The sequence below is a fragment of the Coregonus clupeaformis genome, chromosome 24, assembly GCF_020615455.1.
Source record: "Coregonus clupeaformis isolate EN_2021a chromosome 24, ASM2061545v1, whole genome shotgun sequence".
In the NCBI taxonomy this organism is placed as follows: Eukaryota; Metazoa; Chordata; class Actinopteri; order Salmoniformes; family Salmonidae; genus Coregonus; species Coregonus clupeaformis.
Window position 1 is genome coordinate 38,911,435 of NC_059215.1, and position 13,098 is coordinate 38,924,532.

Below are 13,098 nucleotides of genomic sequence, written 5' to 3' on the forward strand. Positions count from 1 at the left end.
GTATACAATAGTATTTTATTATGTGGGTATTCATCACATGAATACACCCCTCAGCTCTTCTGCATGTTGTAAAGCACTGAATTATCAATGGCTCAAGCCCAGAGCATAATCATTCATTCATTGGGACAGACAACCATGTGACTGATAAGGAAGTAGCTCACGGTCACATGTCCTCCAGGACAAAGGCACTTCCTGAAAGTCATAAATAAAATGGGGGCAAGCTCGGTGTAGTGTTTCCTTGATAAGTAATGGCAAAATGAGTGGCAGATGCAATACTAAAGGAGTGCATTAGGCCTTGGGATTGACTGCTACAGAGTTCTGTGTCCCCAAGCAGTCCCCACTGCGATCCCACTAAATCACTGGGGTAATGAAAGCCCACAAATACACACACCAGTAAACATAAAACACTGCCCAGTCTGCCCATGACCTCCGAGAGAGAGAGAGAGAGAGAGAAAAGGTATTATAAAGAGAGAGTGAGAGAGAGAGAGAGAGAGAGACAGAGAAAGAGAGAGAGAGAGAGAGAGAGAGAGAGAGAGAGAGCGAGAGAGAGAGAGAGCGAGCGAGAGAACATGTGAGGGAGCGACTGGGAATGAAAGTGGGAAGGGGTGGCGAGAAAGAGAAAAATAAAGATAGAGGGAGAACAAGCTTAAGAAAGAGAGAAAGAGGGAGGGAGATAAGTCCTGCTATATTTTTCTTTGCCCTCTCGCCATTGAGGTTTCCACTTAAGGGTGTTATCTTTCCTGACTGCCAGCCCCCTTCGCCAGGACCCCACATACTATAGCCCACCTCTGTCTCCATTCATCTCAGCTGAAGCTGCTACAGGACCCAACCACCCAACCCCCCCCCCTCCCTACCTCAACCCAACCCCCCTCCATCCCTCCCTCCAATCCAGCCTCATCACCTTCAGAGGGTCAAAACAGCGGCAATGGGAATCGATGCACTTGAAATTAGAGGAGGACAGGACAGGGAGAGGATAAAGAAATGTCTTAATCAGCAGTGTTCTGTCTGTGTTGGAAAGGGGAAGGGTTGCAAGCATTCCCCTTTGTCCATTTGTGTGGAATCACTTCTGAAAAATGTAGCTGGTTTACAGAGAGCAATACGCTAGACACAGGCAGCCAAAACCACTCAAATGTATCTAATCTCAGAGAGCTGTCCTTATTTAGCCTCACTGGTGACACTACTTCTAATCCCAACATTTTCCATTGGTTTAGAGGGGTGAATGGCAGATCTATCACAATGCATTTACGTGATGAAACGCTGAGAGCCTACGATGGGTTTTAAACAGATTGTCTTTGGAAGACATCAGAAATAGTCAGCAGCCAATCTGGATTTAACCTAGGCCTAATGGTTAATGCATCCTAAATATGGACTCAAATGTTACTGCAGCAGCCAATCTGGATTTAACCTAGGCCTAATGGTCAATGCATCCTAAATATGGACTCAAATGTTGCTGACCACATCTTTCAACACAACTGAGGTTATAAACATTGCAATGTTTGGGGGAAAGGTCTGATGTTATAGAGTTGGCAGCACAGTATGTCACAGCTTGCCACAAGCTTAGGGAGGAAACATATAAATGTACTATTTTCTCCATGTATTATAAGTAATAGACAATACAAGTACCACCAGTCATTTTTAATTTTGTTTGCTGAATTAGATTCTGAATTGATTGTTATTCAATTATTAAAACTGACCATTATTACATTTCTGTACTGAAACAGAAGATTTTCAGAAAACATGGCAAATACTGCATATTTTCTTTCTGTTTTTTCCTTCCTTCTCACTCTCTCCTCCCTCTACCTGGCCAGCATCATCAGCCCCTCCACTATCCCAGGAGACTGATCATCTAGCAGCACAATCCCCTGGTCTAGCCAGGCCCAGCAGCTACCTCAATACTGCAGCAGCAGCATCACTTCCACTCCCAAGACAGGAGCCACAGAATACCAATTCATTATTTACAGACCACCTTTTATTCACCTTTATACACAAATCCGTGATTCTCTCTCTCTCTCTCTCTCTCTCTCTCTCTCTCTCTCTCTCTCTCTCTCTCTCTCTCTCTCTCTCTCTCTCTCTCTCTCTCTCTCTCTGTCTCTCTCTCTCTCTCTCTCTCTCTCTCTCTATTTTCCTCCTATCTTCCTGTCTCTACCTCAACTATATTCACTTGTGTGTTGCTTGGCTGTTTTTAATACTGTTCTTAACTTATCCTTTTAATCAAAGGAAAAGAACAGTGACGGAGACATTCCTAACTGACTGAGAACAGAGACAGAGTGGGTAGTGAAACAGTGAAGCCAGGGATCGGCAGGCACACATAATAGTTCTGGATCAGAAGGGTGTCAGCTATGCAAAGAATTCTCCCTCTCCATGGGGCAAGCACAACACAGCAGCAGTACCCCACTTAGCATAGCCCGCCAACCACACAGCTAGCCAACCAACCAACCAGCCAGCCTGGCAATGACGGAGTGAGTTAGCATTGCAGCCAACCAGACACCCAGCTACCCAACCAGCTACCAACCAAGCCAGCCAGCCAGCCAGCCAGCCCTGCCCCCATTCTGAGAGCTGGGCCAAGAATATGGTCAGTCATCAGTCCCTGCTCTCCTCTCCTCCATAAAGGGACAGCAGGAGAGAAAGGGGCCTCCTTTTGTCCACTCCAGATTAGTCAACACAGAGGGAGGGCCGAGACTGAGAGAAGAGGACATTTGATTTCTCCTGAGAGCATAACTGAGCATAACGCAATATCTGTAGAGAGCAAATAGTGTTTTTAGCAGGAGCATTTATCAGGATAAAAAGACTTGCACAAAGCAACTTCCTCCCACGGTTTTCTATTTAACTCTGTCCAGTAAACATACGGCGAGGCCAAATGAAGAAAGGCCAAATATCACATTTGGCTTAAAGGTTAGCAGTCCCTATTTGGGTCCAAACAAAAACACAACCCTCTATCATAAATCTCAAACCGCCCACTTATTTTTTCTAATATAACATATAGGACAATAAAGAATTGATGTACAGTATGAGGTCCCAAACTTTCCATTTACTGAAAATGTAAAAGGTTTTATTCCAAGCCTGGTGAATTTACATGGAACCTTGAAGAAAGCCAAAAAAACAGATCAGCACAGCTAAACCCAGCCTACTTAACCCAGCCTATTCAACACAAGAGTAACCTATAGCCAAACCCAGCTAAACCCAGTACAGCTCAGCCCAGCTAGACACAGCCAGGATCAACCCAACCAAGCCCAGCCCAGCTAAACCACACCATGTCTTACTTCTCTGGCCTTATCAACACGGCCCAAACATGGTAATCCCAGCTCAGCCCAATCCCACCCCACCCAGCCGTGTACTACATAATGTCTTACCTCTCGTTGCTTCTCCATCTCAGCCTGCAGGACCTGCTTGGCCACCTCAAGGTCCTGGAGCCTGACCCTCAGCTCCTCATTCTCCTGCTCCAGACGGCCCCTCTTCTTCTCCACAGAGTCCAACTCGTTGTGCAGCCGGATGGACACGTCTTTAGCCACCTGACATCCAAAGGAGGAGAGAGAAGACATGAGGGAGGGTGGTCAACATCAGAGGTTCATTGAGAAGCATGATCCACAATTCCATGGTCCAGAGTCATACTAAATGACTTTATGAATGCCCTAAGCCTTTATAAGTTGTATTTTGTTTCCAGTATGAACATATATGCACTGAGTGTACAAAACATTAGGAACACCTTCCTAATATTGAGTTGCACCCCCTTTTGCCCTCAGAACAACCTCAATTCGTCGGGGCATAGACTCTACAGGGTGTTGAATGCGTTCCACAGGGATGCTGGCTCATGTTGACTCCAAAGCTTCCCACAGTTGTGTCAAGTTGGCTGGATGGACCATTCTTGATACACACGGGAAACTGTTGAGCGTGAAAAACCCAGCAGCGTTGCAGTTCTTGACATACTCAAACCGCTGCGCCTGGCACCTACTACCATACCCCGTTCAAAGGCACTTCAATATTTTGTCTCACCCATTCACCCTCTGAATGGCACACATACACAATCCATGTCTCAAGGTTTAAATATCCTTCGTTACCCTGTCTCCTCCCCTTCATCTACACTGATGGAAGGGCATTTAACAGGTTGCATCAATAAAGGATCATAGCTTTCACCTGGTCAATCTATATCATGGAAAGATCTGGCGTTCTCAATGTTTTGTACATTCAGTGTATTTGCGTAAGTAATATATGGCTCTCTGCTGATGGTGTATTCAAAGCACAGTAATAAATGCACCTTACTGTAGCTTATCATTAATGTGTTCCAGTATTATCACTAATGTGTTCCAGTATTATTACTAATTTGTTCCAGTATTATCATTAATGTGTTCCAGTATTATCACTAATGTGTTCCAGTATTATCACTAATGTGTTCCAGTATTATCATGAATGTGTTCCAGTATTATCATAATGTGTTCCAGTATTATTACTAATTTGTTCCAGTATTATCACTAATGTGTTCCAGTATTATTACTAATGAGTTCCAGCATTATCACTAATGTGTTCCAGTATTATCACTCATGTGTTCCAGTATTTTTGCTAATGTGTTCCAGTATTATCGCTAATGTGTTCCAGTATTATCACTAAGGTGTTCCAGTATTATCGCTAATGTGTTCCAGTATTATCATGAATGTGTTCCAGTATTATCACTAATGTGTTCCAGTATTATCATTAATGTGTGCCAGTATTATCATTAATGTGTTCCAGTATTATCGCTAATGTGTTCCAGTATTATCACTAATTTGTTCCAGTATTATCACTAATATGTTCCAGTATTTTTGCTAATGTGTTCCAGTATTATCGCTAATGTATTCCAGTATTATCACAAATGTGTTCCAGTGATATTATCACTAATGTGTTCCAGTATTATCATTAATGTGTGCCGGTATTATCATTAATGTGTTCCAGTATTATCGCTAATGTGTTCCAGTATTATCACTAATTTGTTCCAGTATTATCGCTAATGTGTTCTAGTATTATCATTAATGTGTTCCAGTATTATCACGCATGTGTTCCAGTATTATCATTAACGTGTTCCAGTATTATCATTAATATGTTCCAGTATTATCACTAATATGTGTAGGAGTGGAGTAGAGCAGAGACCAGCTCTTACATCATCATGAGTTGACATGTTGCTACAGAACAAGACTGTTATCAAGGCTGATCTTCTTACAGTTAGATATACAGTACCAGTCAAAAGTTTGGACACACCTACTCATTCAAGGGTTTTTCTTAATTTGTATGTAGAATAATAGTGAAGACATCAAAACTATGAAATAACACATATGGAATCATGTAGTAACCAAAAAAGTATTAAACAAATCAAGATATATTTTATATTTGAGATTCTTCAAAGTAGCCACCCTTTGCCTTGATGACAGCTTTGCACACTCATTCTCTTTGCACACTCACTCATTGGCATTCTCTCAACCAGCTTCATGAGGTAGTCACCTGGAATGCATTTCAATTAACAGGTGTGCCTTGTTAAAAGTTAATTTGTGGAATGTATTTCCTTCTTACTGCGTTTGAGCCAATCAGTTGTGTTGTGACAAGGTAGGGGTGGTATACAGAAGATAGCCCTATTTGGTAAAAGACCAAGTCCATATTATGGCAAGAACAGCTCAAATAAGCAAAGAGAAACAACAGTCCATCATTACTTTAAGAACTTTGAAAGTTTCTTCAAGTGCAGTCGCAAAGATCATCAAGCGCTATGATGAAACTGGCTCTCATGAGGACCTCCACAGGACAGGACGACCCAGAGTTACCTCTGCTGCAGAGGATAAGTTCATTAGAGTTACCAGCCTCAGAAATTGCAGCCCAAATAAATGCTTCACAGAGTTCAAGTAACAGACACATCTCAACATCAACTGTTCAGAGGAGACTGCGTGAATCAGGCCTTCATGGTTGAATTGCGGCAAAGAAACCACTACTAAAGGACACCAATAAGAAGGAGAGACTTGCTTCGGCCAAGAAACACGAGCAATGGACATTAGACCGGTGGAAATCTGTCCTTTGAGATTTTTGGTTCCAACCGCCCACATTTGTGAGACGCAGAGTAGGTGAACGGATGATCTCTGCATGTGTGGTTCCCACCGTGAAGCATGGAGGAGGAGGTATGATGGTGCTTTGCTGGTGACACTGTCTGTGATTTATTTAGAATTCAAGGCACACTTAACCAGCATGGCTACCACAGCATTCTGCAGCGAAACGCCATCCCATCTGTTTTTTATTTTTTTATTGTACCTTTATTTAACTAGGCAAGTCAGTTAAGAACAAATTCTTATTTACAATGACGGCCTACACCAGCCAAACCCGGACGACGCTGGGCCAATTGTGCGCAGCCCTATGGGATTCCCAATCACGGTCGGTTGTGATACAGCCTGGACTCGAACCAGGGGGTCTGTAGTGACGCCTCAAGCACTGAGATGCAGTGCCTTAGACCGCTGCGCCACTCGGGAGCAGTGGCACTTAGTGGGACTATCATTTGTTTTTCAACAGGACAATAACCCAACACACCTCCAGGCTGTGTAAGGGCTTTTGACCAAGAAGGAGAGTGCTGCATCAGAAGACCTCCACAATCACCCGACCTCAACCCAATTGAGATGGTTTGGGATGAGTTGGACCGCAGAGTGACAGGCAAAACGTCAATATCGAGACAAAGTGGAGTCGCAATTCAATGGCTCAGACACGAGACCTATGGTGTGTTACGAACATATTCAATCCCTCCCTATCCCAGTCTGCTGTCCCCACATGCTGCAAGATGGCCACCATTGTTCCTGTACCCAAGAATGCAAAGGTAACTGAACTAAATGACTATTGCCCCGTAGCACTCACTTCTGTCATCATGAAGTGCTTTGAGAGACTAGTCAAGGATCATATCACCTCCACCTTACCTGTCACCCTAGACCCACTTCAATTTGCTTACCGCCCCAATAGGTCCACAGACGATGCAATCGCCATCACACTGCAGTGGTCCTCTGTAGCTCAGCTGATAGAGCACGGCGCTTGTAACGCCAAGGTAGTGGGTTCGATCCCCGGGACCACCCATACACAAAAATAAAAAAAATGATGCACGCATGACTGTAAGTCGCTTTGGATAAAAGCGTCTGCTAAATGGCATATTATTACTGCACACTGCCCTATCCCATCTGGAAAATAGGAATACCTATGTAAGAATGCTGTTCATTGACTATAGCTCAGCATTCAACACCATAGTACCCTCCAAGCACATCATTAAGCTTGAGGCCCTGGGATTCAACCCCGCCCTGTGCAATTGGGTCCTGGATTTCCTGACAGGCTGCCCCCAGGTGGTGAAGGTAGGAAACAACATCTCCACTTCACTGATCCTCAACACTGGGGCCCCACAAGGGTGTGTGCTCAGCACCCTCCTGTACTCCCTGTTCACCCATGACTGCGTAGCCATGCACGCCTCCAACTCAATCATCAAGTTTGCAGATGACACAACAGTAGTAGGCTTGATTACCAACAATGACGAGACAGCCTACAGGGAGGAGGTGAGGGCTCTGGGAGTGTGGTGCCAGGAAAATAACCTCTCACTCAACGTCAACAAAACAAAGGAGATGATCGTGGACTTCAGGAAACAGCAGAGGGTGCACCCCCCTATCCACATCGACGGGACAGCAGTGGAGAAGGTGGAAAGTTTTAAGTTCCTCTGTGTACATATCACTGACAAACTGAAATGGTCCACCCACACAGACAGTGTGGTGAAGAAGGCGCAACAGCGTCTCTTCAACCTCAGGAAGCTGAAGAAATTTGGCCTGTCACCTAAAACCCTCACAAACTTTTACAGAAGCACAATTGAGAGCATCCTGTTGGGCTGTATCACTGCCTGGTACGGCAACTGCACTGCCCACAACCGCAGGGCTCTCCAGAGGGTGGTGCAGTCTGCACAACGCATCAACGGGGGCAAACTACCTGCCCTCCAGGACACCTACAGCACCCAATGTCACAGGAAGGTCAAAAAGATAATCAAGGACAACTACCACCCGAGCCACTGCCTGTTCACCCCGCTATCATCCAGAAGGCGAGGTCAGTACAGGTGCATCAAAGCTGGGACCGAGAGACTGAAAAACAGCTTCTATCTCAAGGCCATCAGACTGTTAAATAGCAATCACTAGCACAGAGGCGCTGCTGCCTACATACAGACTTGAAAATCACTGGTCACTATAATAAATGGAACACTAGTCACTTTAATAATGCCACTTTAATAATGTTTACATACCTTGCATTACCCATCTCATATGTATATACTGTATTCTATTCTATCTATTGCATCTTAGCCTATGCCGCTCTGACAATGACATTGCTCATCCATATATTTATATATTCTTATTCCATTCCTTTACTTAGATTTGTGTGTATTAGGTTTTTGTTGTGGAATTGTTAGATATTACTTGCTAGATATTGCTGCACTGTCGGAACTAGAAGCACAAGCATTTCGCTACACTCGCAATAACATCTGCTAACCATGTGTATGTGACCAATAAATTTGATTTCATTTCATTTTGATTTGAAGGAAAAGCAGCCAACAGGTGCTCAGCATATGTGGGAACTTCTTCAAGACTGTTGGAAAAGCATGGTTGAGAGAATGCCAAGAGTGTGTAAAGCTGTCATCCAGGCAAAGGGTGGCTACTTTGAAGAATCTTAAATATAAAATATATTTTGATTTGTTTAACACTTTTTTGGTTACTACATGATTCCATATGTGTTATTTCATAGTTTTGATGTCTTCACTATTATTCTACAATGTAGAACATTTTTAAAATAAAGAAAAACCCTTGAATGAGTAGGTGTGTCCAAACTTTTAACTGGTACTGTATGTTCCCCTGAGGGGTTGGAAGAGCATTAAACGCAGTTGGGGATCAACACAGACACTATCCAGATGAGTGTATGATGTTCTCTTGGGCCAACAACAACGTGTGTGTGTGTTTGTGTTGGTGACTGTATATCACCAGGGCACTGACAGGTTGTTCAATCCAAATGCAAACCCAGCTGCCTGGTTATAATTGTTTATAATGAAAGGAGGTGTCAAGGGTGCTCTATTCATACGATAGATAGGAAATACATCCAAAACATCTGAGTGGATTGTCATCTTTATGTCAATTGTGCTGAAAGCATTGTATCATTCAAAATGTTAATATAACATAATGATATCTAAGGCACAATATTACTATTATTATTATTTAATGTTCTCTCTCTCTATTTTTCTACCTCTGCAACATCATAGCATGGGATGGGAGTCTTTTGGTGCAGTGTGGAGTGGGGTACAGTGCTGATCTCATTAAAGGAGGAAGGGGGTCAGAGCAAACAAGGCTTCTGTGTGTGTGTGTGTATGAGTGTGTTTGAATATGTGTGTGCGTGCAAGCGTCTGTGTGTTTGTTTGTGTGTGCGAGTGAGTGTGTGCATGTGTGTCAGAATTGGGGGATTCTCTCTGGCCCTTAACCAGAGCCAATGTGCAGCTGGGAACCACAATGCCCCTCTGTGCTGCCCACTCTGAGAGTGGACCAACCGCCCAGTTCCCCATCACAATCAAATTCATCTCTCTCTCTCTCTCTCTCTCTCTCTCTCTCTCTCTCTCTCTCTCTCTCTCTCTCTCTCTCTCTGTCTCTCTCTCTCTCTCTCTCTCTCACACACACACACACACACAATCTCTTTCTATCTCTTCTTGCACTATTTTTTCTGTCTTCCCCTCCTTCTCTCATTCTGTCCCTTTCTCTTCTCCATACTTTAGAAGGGAGAAAAAGACATGCAGATCAAATCAATGCTCTCCTTCATTATCGTTCTGGGAGGTTTCCAGGTTATGTTTTTAGACTGGTGCTATATGGTGATCGGCCCCTTTACAGTATACAACAGTCTTTATTAACAGCCTGTTAACTTACCACATTTACTAGATTCCCCCCTTCCTCTTGATGTTCAGCCTCTTTCCATACACTGCTTTGTCTGCCTTTGCCTTCCAATAAAAGATCATGCTTTGATATGTAAAGGTGAAACACATGGATTTTAGCACTCCGTGGTTGAAGTTTCCCCTAGATACAGATCTAGGATCGGCTTCCCATCCCCAACCCCTAACCTTAACGATTATTGGGAAAATAAAAAACTGAACCAAGATCAGTGTCTAGGGTCACCGTACTAGCAGTTTTAGCATTGGTGAGCGAGGCCCCAGCTGGAGAGCTAGAGGATGTGAATGGCATACAGAAGGTCTTGCATGACTGGTACATTATAGTCAAGTCCCAGCCTTCAAACTACTAACGTCTATCAGCCTCCCTCCTACCCACACCCTGCACTTGAGATACCCTCTATTCTCTGTGGCCCATTGTACACACATACCAAATTAAAAAGAGACATTCACCCATCAAAAGGGTCTCTTTCCCTACTTTCATGTTTTTGTGGGTGAGTGTGTGTGTGATAGAGAATATTTTGTATGTCTGAGGGTGGGTTAGTTGGTGTGTGTTTGTGTGTGTGTACGCGCATATGTGTGTGTCTGCATGGGTGCATATGTGTGTTAGCTGAAGCAGCACCCTGTTCCCCCTCTGATCCTGCCTGTCAACACTATCACAGCTGTTCTTCCACCCGCCGTTTAACAATGACTTCCCTGTAGATTTTTTCATCAGCGTTTTGCATGTTGGCAATAAGCACAGGAGGGGGGAGTGTGTAAAGCATCGGCCATGTCTGCGTCTCAAATGGCACCACATTCCCTATGTAGTGCACTACTTTTGACTAGGGCCCATAGCCAAGGCCATCCTGTAAATTACCTTGGAGAGATATTGTATTTTCTACTTTAATCAGCTAAGAAGTGTTTACAAAGGAGAGCATACTCTATGAAAGTATTGAGTACATACCATCTAGCTTAGCCATTTAAATCATGATAGGATCTAGTATTGCAGTATCAGCTAACAGACTCATCCAACTGGTGCATTTTCTGTAACTATCATCTAGTTGTTATCCTTCCTGTTGCAGCCTCTAGAAACTGAAAATAATAATCTTCTTCCCTTCTGTCTATCTATAAAATGCTCTTTAGCAGTGAAAGAGCAGAACCCTGCATGACAGTTGTTTAGTGGTTACAGTATAATCCACATGGTGGGCATCCACACACGCTCCTGCTAGTGCCATTCTGAGCAGGCACAGGACCAACAACACTTCCTGAAACTCCCTGAGTCAGCCAATCGGCTCTCTGATCCGGGCATGCCTGGCAGACACATGGAGACGGTTTCTATGTGTATCTCCAGGATGCTGCTGTTACTGCTGCCAAGCCATTATCTGCTGCTGAGAGAGGGATGGAGAGAAGGAGATAGAAGAGAGAGAGGGAATCCACCCTCTCTCTCGCTCTGTCTCCATATCTCAACAACCCTTACTTTTCCTCCCTATATGTCACATCACACCATACTGCAACTCGGCTGTTGCTATGCAGGAGTGCACAGAAGCTCAGCCCACTCATCCTATATATGTGAAGCTAAGAGGGGAAGGATATGGTATCTTTCACACCCCACCCCATCACAGATCACAGGCAATGTGGGAGAGACTGTGCCTTTGACTAGAAATGAAATACCTCAGTCAGTTTCCCCAGCAAACAATAACTATACTGTAGCATCATAACATCCAAGCTGGGAGAGATGTTGTTTATGGAATTAATATACATTAGGCTAGCTGCCCTGAAGAAAACCGACGGACCCATTCAGTGTAATGAGAGGCAAATTCTATATCCTACTGACATCTAGTATATCCCTTAGCACATATCCAGTGACATGGAAGACCTCACTGTTTTCCATTTCCTATGTTTCATAGCTCTGGAATTAGGCCAGTGGGTCAGAAAGGACAGGAAGTGACCAGGAGAATCCCACGACCATCTCCAGATATCACACACACACACTTGTATGCGCACGCAAAAATGCATGCAGTGCACACACACGCACCCATCCCCCTGCGAGCGCTGCAGGGCAGGATGCAACAGGAAGTGGGAACAGCTTACTGTGTATGTCACAAGGGAACAAGGTCAAGGAGAGAGAGCAATAATTATGTTAAGCCAATTTAAAGTGTATCCCTACTAGTACAGCCCTATCAGCTTACAGTATGTTATTTTATGTGATCATGTTAGTTGAGTACTGTGTGACTAATAAAGACTGACCATAGCCACAAAGTAGTTATTTTCATCTAAGGAACCTACCCCAATGTGTTGAAACTACCTGTATTTACTGAATGTAACATACATAATACGAACTAACTGTTCAATAACTCATTGCTGAGCCACAAACAGAAAGTAGTGTTTTCTTGCTGACAAGTTAAAGAGGGTATACAATGGCTAGTACAGGACAGATCTCAAATATCACCTGGAATACTGCCCAAATCATCTCAAACATGTCAAGACACATTTCCTTCCTCCAGTGCTTGGTTTGTGCTTGAATAACCCCTACTTTCTAAGAGCACAGCCGGCCTCACGGAGTCTGGAGTGCATGTGAGTGTTTAAACCCAGTGTGAGGGAACAGGGCTGCGAAATTTGACCTGGTTTAGTTGGTAGCCAGGAGAAACAATCAGGTATGTGTTGAGAGACTGGGCCTAGCTGTTTAAGAATACAGAGAGGGAGACGGAGAGGGGAGGCCGAGGAAGCCGGGCTCACAACCCTGTGGTTTGTTTTTGGTTTCCTGTGTTAATGGCCTTCTTTGACTGGCTTCCCCCGGCCCGTAGACCCTGCGCCCTCCCGCTGCGCCCCGATTGGCTGCTGAGGACTCAACTCGGGAGCGAGACCGAATCCTTATTCCCCTGACTCAGCACAGAGGCACAATCTTAGCTTGCCAGAAAGAAGGGATGATTTTTTTCACCTGTTTCTTTCTTTCTCTTTTTTTAAAGATATACAACTGGACCGTTTTTAGTGAGGGACAGTGGCAACAGGGCCTGCCTTCAGGGGATGACATCATTACCCTCCTCTCTCCCCTCCCCTCTCTTCCCTCCTTCCTGGACTCCTGAGAAAGACCACATTGTGCTTCTGTCACATGGAAATGGATCACAGATGGCTGTGAATTTGGGATGTGTAACCATAGCCTCAGTTCAGTAGGAAGACCAACAACCCAC

General features: G+C 44.2%; 1 protein-coding gene across 4 annotated transcripts in view; it reads right to left on the reverse strand.

Moving 5' to 3' along the window:
* LOC121538172 (protein SOGA1-like) overlaps positions 1–13,098 on the reverse strand; it is an 88,377-nt gene that overhangs the window by 71,509 nt on the left and 3,770 nt on the right. For all 4 annotated transcript variants that reach the window (XM_041845972.2, XM_045207184.1, XM_045207185.1 and 1 more), the window contains exon 3: positions 3,351–3,509. In XM_041845972.2, the coding sequence (XP_041701906.2) occupies positions 3,351–3,509 (159 nt within the window). The remainder of the gene's footprint in view (positions 1–3,350; positions 3,510–13,098) is intronic.